The sequence below is a fragment of the Zootoca vivipara genome, chromosome 5 (genome assembly GCF_963506605.1).
Source record: "Zootoca vivipara chromosome 5, rZooViv1.1, whole genome shotgun sequence".
NCBI lineage: Eukaryota > Metazoa > Chordata > Lepidosauria > Squamata > Lacertidae > Zootoca > Zootoca vivipara.
Window position 1 is genome coordinate 91,262,601 of NC_083280.1, and position 8,398 is coordinate 91,270,998.

Consider the following 8,398-nt stretch of genomic DNA (forward strand, 5'->3'; position numbering starts at 1 on the left):
AGCATGCAGAAAGCCCAGTATTAATTCCTGGGAACTCCAGGTATAGGGGCCTGGAAGACCTGGGCTGGAAAGGGTTACGACCAGTCACAGTAGATAATATTGAGCTTAAAGAGCCAATGGTTTGTCTAAAGAAGCTTCATATGACCATATGAATTTGGGGGAAGCTTGCATGAATTTATTGGCCTTTTGGTATTGCACACACAGTTTGTAAAACTTTGCACCTGCAAAATATTGAAAAGAAAACGATGGGAAGAAAAACAACCCCCACCAACCAGTTGACTATGTAAGCTCATTTGTTTGTCTCCAAGCTGACTCTCGGTTCTTTTTCAGATCTTACACGTGAACAAGGTGATGTCCATCTTGTTTTATGTGATATTCCTTGCTTATCTCCGTGGCATCCAGTCGACCAACATGGACCAAGGGAGTTTACCAGAAGATTCAATCAATTCTCTCATTATAAAACTTATTCAAGCAGACATCTTAAGAAATAAGATATCCAAGCAAATCACAGATATTAAGGATAGCGTTCAAGACACAATGAAGAAAACAGAGACTGCTGGGCCTGATATGGACGGCAATGAAAGTGTGAAACTGGATTTCCAGCCGGTTATCTCAATGGACACAGAACTACTAAAGCATCACAAGCGCTACAGCTCCCCCAGGGTCCTCCTGAGTGACAATACACCATTGGAACCGCCACCATTATACCTTACGGAGGATTACATCGGCAGTTCTGTGGCGGCAAACCAAACGTCTCGGCAGAAGCGGTTTGCTGAAAACAAGAGTCATCGTGGGGAGTATTCTGTGTGTGACAGCGAGAGCCGATGGGTCACAGACAAATCTTCTGCTATTGACATTAGAGGACACCAAGTTACTGTGCTGGGAGAAATCAGAACAGGGCCTTCCCCAGTCAAACAGTATTTCTATGAAACAAAGTGTAAACAGGCCAAACCTGCCAAAAGTGGCTGTCGTGGTATCGATGATAAGCACTGGAACTCCCAGTGCAAAACATCCCAAACATTTGTACGGGCATTGACTTCAGAAAACAATAAACTTGTGGCCTGGCGATGGATAAGAATAGACACTTCTTGTGTGTGTGCATTATCCAGAAAAATTGGACGAACATAGGTCTGTGCCTCTCTGTCGTATAAATTATTACGTCTAAATTATATGATATGCATGTAGCATATAAATGTTTATATTGTTTTATATATTATAAGTTGTCCTTATTTATTAAATTCCAGCAAGCTGCCATGTGTGTATGTATATGTGTATGTGTATGTATATATACATACATATATACACACACATATATATGTGCATGCACACAAACAACACCAATTAAAAAACAGTAAAGTATGGATATCTACAATGGGCTACACCAGTTTTCATGACTGCTTGTGACTTCTGTTCCTCTTCAGCCTTCCATAAATTGCCTGTAAAATCTTTGTGTAACATTGGTATTTTTTCGCCCAGAACTGTCAATCCACTGACTTTCATGGAGTAAACCTGTTAAAAGAAATTAGATCTAGTTGGCGAGACTTCTGTACATGCTTTTCCATACCTTGATGATAAGATTAAATATATAGTGTTTAACTGTATCCCTTCATCCCCAAAAACAAAATTAATCAATGTAGGCAGCATTTGACTAGTAATAATATTCATTTCCTGTATGTTCTGCCAGCTTAACCATTAGAGTTACCATTTATCCCCCCCCCGCCCCCCAATCCTGTCCCTGTGTCACTGTTCCAGACCCACTGCTAATAAGTCTGCAATTTAAGTTTAGGTTTGTTGTTTTTTTTAAAAAAAAATGCATTTGTTTTGCAACTGTTTTTAATGCTGCCAATTTGTCTTTTAGAAGGCTAGGAGAAAAATCTAAAATATTTGTCCTACAAACTTACCATAGCCAAGAAGCAATCCAAGTGGATCATTAATATAATATATAAAAGATGGGATTCCTCAAAATAAGCACTTAAAAGAAAATGTGAGCAGCCTTCTTCCATTTGGAATAAGCTGTATTACTCCCGATGTTTCATTGCATTTATGTGTTTATTGGTACAGTAGGGGAAAATCCGGTTCAGATTTTAGTTGCTACAGTATTCAGATATAAAAGACGATATATTTCTGGAATAAGCATCAAAGCCAGATCCGTTCAAAGCTGCTGAAATGGCTTTGGAGAACTTTTAATGGAAAAGGCATACTGAAAATTGAGCAAAACCCCTTTTGTGTGGAACAAGCACTCTGAGTCTTCCAATTCTCAATGCAGTCCACCTTCAACTTTGCATAGCTGGTCATATGGAATAGCTAGTAGATCAATCCTGCACGATCAATCCTGATTCTGCCTGCCAATCTTTCTTTCTGGATTAGCATGCAGATGTTTTAATTGTATCTACAGTGGTGCCTCGCTTAATGAATGCCCTGCTTAACGAAATTTTCGCTTAACGAAAGGATTTTTCGAGTGGAGGTTGCCTCGCTAGACGAATTTGTTTTATGAAAAATTCGTCTAGCGAATCGCGGTTTCCCATAGGAATGCATTGAAATTCAATTAATGCATTCCTATGGGCAAAAAAAAATAAAAAAAAATTCAATGCATTCCTATGGGATTCGCTAGACGAATTTTTCGTTATAAGAAAAGACCTGTGGAACGAATTAAATTCGTCTAGCGAGGCACCACTGTATATTGGTTTAATAGCAATTCAGCAATAAGAAAGAAAGAATATGAACAAAGAAACAGGTGCCTGTAGCTAATCATTTCTATTTTATTGCTTAGTTATACATAGATTTCTATATCATTAAGGAAGATAATCTCTTACGTTTTTCTGCACTCGGGTCAGGTTCCCAGTTCTGGACACACCCTAGGAGGAGTTGATCTTTCATTTTGGGGGAAGTGAAATCTGTCTCTAGTTTCTCCTTCTGTTCCATCAGAATTCAGTGGCAAAATGTGTTTTACTGTGTTAGTCTGGAAACAGGACCAATGATGAGATGCAGTGATGCTACATTGCATAACCTTGCTGCCCTTGCCCATCATTATGTTCCTGAGAAAGAACATATGAAAGTTCATCCACTTCTAAGGAGGAGCTGCAGAGGCTGAGAAAATGGTTTAATTCAGTTTACAAACGAAAAGAAAATCTGTATAGTTTGGAAACTTGTTTTTTTCAATATGCAGTTGGGCATCTCTTAAGACATCATAACCAAATTTTGCATGGTGGTTCCTGAGATCAAGAAGCAGGTTTTCATCTATGCTTGGATACAACCGGATGTCATTTTGAATCAGTATGGGGTACTGAACGTTTAGAAACTGCACTGATTTAACCATTGTTTTCAAAACCGCACAGATTTTGTTTGTTTGTTTCTTAGAATTCCCAAGCAGTGCAGGGCTTGAGGCTGATAGTATTACGTGATTTAACATTTTAGTAATTGTCAAGATATTAGTAGATGGTTTACAAACATTCCCAAATGGAAGGCAAACAGAAGAGCTAAGAGACAAGTTGACACATAATATTTAATGCTACCTAAGGATTGATGTATGGGACGTGGGTGGCACTGTGATCTAAACCACAGAGCCTAGGACTTGAGCTCCCGTTGCTCAGTCCCAGCTCCTGCCAACCTAGCAGTTCTAAAGCACGTCAAAGTGCAAGGAGATAAATAGGTACTGCTCTGGCGGGAAGGTAAACGGCGTTTCCGTGCGCTGCTCTGGTTTCGCCAGAAGCGGCTTAGTCATGACCTGGAAAAACTGTCTGCGGACAAACGTCGGCTCCCTCGGCCAGTAAAGCAAGATGAGCGCCGCAACCCCAGAGTCGTTTGCGACTGGACTTAACTGTCAGGGGTCCTTTACCTTTACCTTTTAAAGGATTGATGTAAACTCACATTCCCTAATTTTCACCATGATTGCGTGTGTGTGTTCAGTATGCAATCTGGAGTTCACATCTCTGGTATTCTACCATACTCATTATTGGCTAAAGTTGCAGTAAAGCGAAAGGTGAACCACTAGGCATAACAAATCAATCAAGAAAACATATGTGAAGGATAAAACGTTTGTAGTTCTAGCACTTTGCATTGAATAGCCCCAAAGTATTAATTCACAATAGGCAATTGGTATGGAATGTAGCTCCGAAGTATTGTGAAACGAAGCAGCCAAGGTGCCTAAGAGTTCATCCAGGGAGAAGCCAACAGGTAAGTAAGTTGCATTTTCAAACAACCCCACGGAAATTTTCAGTAACCCACTCACTTCAAATGCTGCTTTAACACTTCAACAACAACAACAACCTTCTCTTGTAGCTTTCTAGTGTTGGAAGAAATGAACCACTCAACTACATTACGTGTTTAAAATCTTTAGAGTCTAGTGCTCAGGGTCTTTTTCAGGGAGTCTTCTCTTCTCATGAGGTGGCCAAAGTATTGGAGCCTCAGCTTCAGGATCTCTCCTTCCAGTGAGCACTTGGGGCTGATTTCCTTCAGAATGGATAGATTTGGTCTTCTTGCAGTCCATGGGACTCTCAAGAGTCTCCTCCAGCACCAAAATTCAAAAGCATCCTTCAACATACTCCTCCTCATATCCTATATATTTCTTAACTGATTCATTATTGCTTTGCATATTCTGTGGGTTCTTTATGTGAAATTGCATTTCCAAAAGGAACTTGGTAGAGTTTCTGATATGCAAATAATCCTTTCACACGACAGAGCTGCTGGAATGGACCAAAGCTCTATATCAGGCATAGGCAAACTGGCCCTCCATACTGGCCCTTTGGGACTGCAATTCCCATCATCCCTAGCTAACAGGACCAGTGGTCAGGGATGGTGGGAATTGTAGTCCCAAACACCTGGAGGGCCGGAGTTTGCCTATGCCTGCTCTATATTGTCTAGCATTTTCTCCCATTGTCACCATCTGGCTAGATGTCTATAGGAAGCTCACAGGAGATATTCAAAGGCTGGGTGCCTCTGATCTTGGAGGTGACATATAGCTATCATGGTGAGTAGATATTGATACTGTCTGTATTGGGTCTGTGAAGTTATGTGTGTGTGATACTGAGATTCTTTATCTTCCATTAATTTATCTAACAGGTCTGTAGATAAGTGTTTTCCTTTGTGCTGACCTGTGCTTCCTAGGGGCAACTTGCTAGACATCGCTTGAAACCGGACACTGAGCTAATTGGACTCTTGGTCTGATCCAGCAAGACTCTTCTGTTGTGTACAGCCAGGTGGAGGCTAGTTGATTTGAACAAGTACAAAAAGTAAGGTGCTTTTTTAAATCAGCTAACAATTCTGAAATTGCACCTATGGCATCATCAAGTCATACATATTGCTGACAAGGATCACAAAGATTGCTGCAGCCAATAAGGCTAAGCAACAGTATAAACAAAGGAGGTAAACCAAGGGATGTTAAGAAGGAAGATGGGACTGAGGAGCAACAGGACTTGAGAAATAAAACAAATGCCCCAATTCACCATAGGCAGGAGACAGTTTTCGACACAGGAAATTGGTTTTATTCGAAGTTCCATTTATATCTTGACCTTTCAGTCCTGTTATTTATATCGTGACCTTTCAGCAAATGTTTTTTTTTTTAATGATAGCCCGAAATATATAGAACCATCCATTTTATCTGTTAGAAACATTTTGGAGCAAAATAAAATCAATTGGATCCTGTGTTCCTTCTGCGCACTTTGCAAATGCAATTCATCACGGATGTGGCAGGGAGAGCGAAAGAGCACGGGAATCGGTCCTCGAGCCTGAGAAATGAGGAGGAAAGGGTAAAGAGCCAGTTGTGAGGGAATTTGCTTTCTGAAATACTTTGCCTGTATTTGGTTACTGCGGATGGCAGGAGGTTGAAGGAAGCCCAGATGCCCAGATGCACAATAGTAAACAAACATAAGGGTTTCCAAAAGGTCTTCTGAGAACTGGGCATTCTATATGCCTGGTGTTCTGAGCCTTGTGTTCTTAAACAGTTAATCCCTTTTAAGCAGAGCTGTAACCATGAATCATCTTAATTGGAAGATTAATGAAATGCAGATGTAGGGAGGACCATCATCTTCTAATCCTTCAGTATCTCCAAAAGGCGCCACATCTTTGACAGCCACTCTGAACAGGCCAGCTACGCAAGTGGAGAAGGGCCAGCACAAGGCTAATCTGGATTCTCTTTCCTCTTGGCACCAACATGGGATGGTTAATGCAAGTTCAGTCATCAAGTCATTGCTCCCTTCATCAGGGCTGTGGCCTCAGAGTCATGTCACAGTGGGACAGCTCAGCCCATAGAGCATGAGACTCTTAATCTCAGGATTTGAGCCCCATGTTGGGTGAGATATTCCTGCATTGAAGGGGGTTGGACTCGATGACTCTTATGGACCCTTCCAACTACAGTTCCATTATCTATGCCTCCCTAGCCATTGTAATCGCTTATTTATATGTAGATCCTATAGCTATCTAGGGACCCAGGTGGCGCTGTGGGTTAAACCACTGAGCCTAGGGCTTGCTGATCAGAAGGTCGATGGTTTGAATCCCTGTGACGGGGTGAGCTCCCATTGCTTGGTCCCAGCTCCTGCAAATCTAGCAGTTCGAAAGCACGTCAAAATGCAAGTAGATAAATAGGAACCGCTACAGTGGGAAGGTAAACAGCGTTTCCATGTGCTGCTCTGGTTTGCCAGAAGCGGCTTGTCATGCTGGCCACATGACCTGGAAGCTGTAAGCCGGCTCCCTCGGCCAATAATGCGAGATGAGCGTGCAACCCCAGAGTCGGTCACGACTGGACCTAATGGTCAGGGGTCCCTTTACCTTTACCTATAGTTATCTATCCATTGTAGTGGGGTAAAGGGAGCTGAAAATAATGCCAATATGTTTCACATCTGGCAAACAATGTGTGGCTTTGGTTTCAGATAGTACATGGGCAGATGAGTTGACTCTGGATTGGTATACTTGATTCTGAGGCATGATTTAAAGCACTTGCCCTAAGGCAGGGGCCCCCAAACTAAGGCCCGGGGGCCGGATGCAGCCCAATCACCTTCTAAATCCAGCCCACGGACAGTCCGGGAATCCGCATGTTTTTACATGAGTAGAATGTGTGTCCTTTTATTTAAAATGCATCTCTGGGTTATTTGTGGGGCATAGGAATTCATTCATATTTTTTTCTTTTCAAAATATACTCCGGCCCCCCACAAGGTCTGAGGGACAGTGGACCGGCCCCCTGCTGAAAAAGTTTGCTGGCCCCTGCCCTAAGGGAACTGGAACCCTTGGATTATGGTGGGAGACTCTGAATGACAGGAGAGAGGGTGAGTGAGGTGCAAACTAGCTGAAGAGAGATCCCGCCCATGATATAGCATGAGGGGAATGGAGCAGGCAAACTAAATAAGGAAAGGTGGTTGCCCACAGCCTGGTACAGAGAGGCATGGCAGCCAAGAGGACCCAGTGAAGGGATATTTTATCCCATGAGGGATAAAATAATGATTCCATTCTGTATCGAAAACACTCCGCAAAAATGGGGGGTGGGGTGGAGCAATGCTACTAGCCCTCTCATTTGCCTCCACCCCATTTCCCATGCAGTCACACGTTTACCAAGTTGCAAATTGGAGAGGAGGGATAATGGCAGCCAAGGCTAACGTTAAGGACCTCTCTCTAATCTGTTCTGCAGGTTTGCTGCTGCTGCTGTTGTTTAGTCCACCTGACTCATTGACCAGGCCAAAAAAAAAAAAAAAACAGCTGTTGTTCTCAGTTGCAGATGAATGGGAGTCTAGGGAAAGGCTTTTACCACCAACCCTCTCAGCTGCTCCCTTGCCCCCACTGCTTGCTTGATGCCTTGGCACCTTTAGGCATGTGTGGGAAAGAGAAGAGAAGAGGGAAGCTGGTAAACAAGAGGAGCTTGTTGGGACTTTAAAAGTTGTGGGGTGTTCTCAGAATTTCCAGAACCTAGCCAGAAATTCCCAACCATCAAGAAGAAAGTTGCAGGTAGGTAGCCGTGTTGGTCCGATTCGAAACAAAATAAAAAAAATTCCTTCAGTAGCACCTTAAAGACCAACTAAGTTTTTATTTGGGTATGAGCTTTCGTGTGCATGCACACTTCATCAGATACCCAGGTATCTGACGAAGTGTGCATGCACACGAAAGCTCATACCCAAATAAAAACTTAGTTGGTCTTTAAGGTGCTACTGAAGGTATTTTTTCATCAAGAAGAAAGTTACTGCATATGCGAGTGAACACCGGGGGGTGCGGGGCAGAAGTATATCACTTCACTACTGACATCCCCCAAAGGGTCAAAATCTCCCCAAAGCCATGAGGAAGAGGACTATGAATGGGTGTTACTGAATCCTGAATCTGTTATTGAGTGTGTGGGACACAAACTCTCTTCCAAGAATCTTAAACTGAAGTGACAGAGATCTCTTGGATCTCACGCCCAGCCTCCTCGCCTTCCAAGCCA

The 8,398-nt window shown here is 42.5% G+C and overlaps 1 protein-coding gene across 4 annotated transcripts in view; it reads left to right on the top strand.

The window, feature by feature from the left end:
• NTF3 (neurotrophin 3) overlaps window positions 1-8,009 on the top strand; it is a 72,855-nt gene extending 64,846 nt beyond the window's left edge. For all 4 annotated transcript variants that reach the window (XM_060275138.1, XM_035137926.2, XM_035137925.2 and 1 more), the window contains one exon: window positions 331-8,009. In XM_060275138.1, the coding sequence (XP_060131121.1) occupies window positions 352-1,128 (777 nt within the window). In that variant the 5' untranslated portion in view covers window positions 331-351 and the 3' untranslated portion in view covers window positions 1,129-8,009. The remainder of the gene's footprint in view (window positions 1-330) is intronic.
• The last annotated feature ends 389 nt before the right edge of the window (window positions 8,010-8,398 follow it).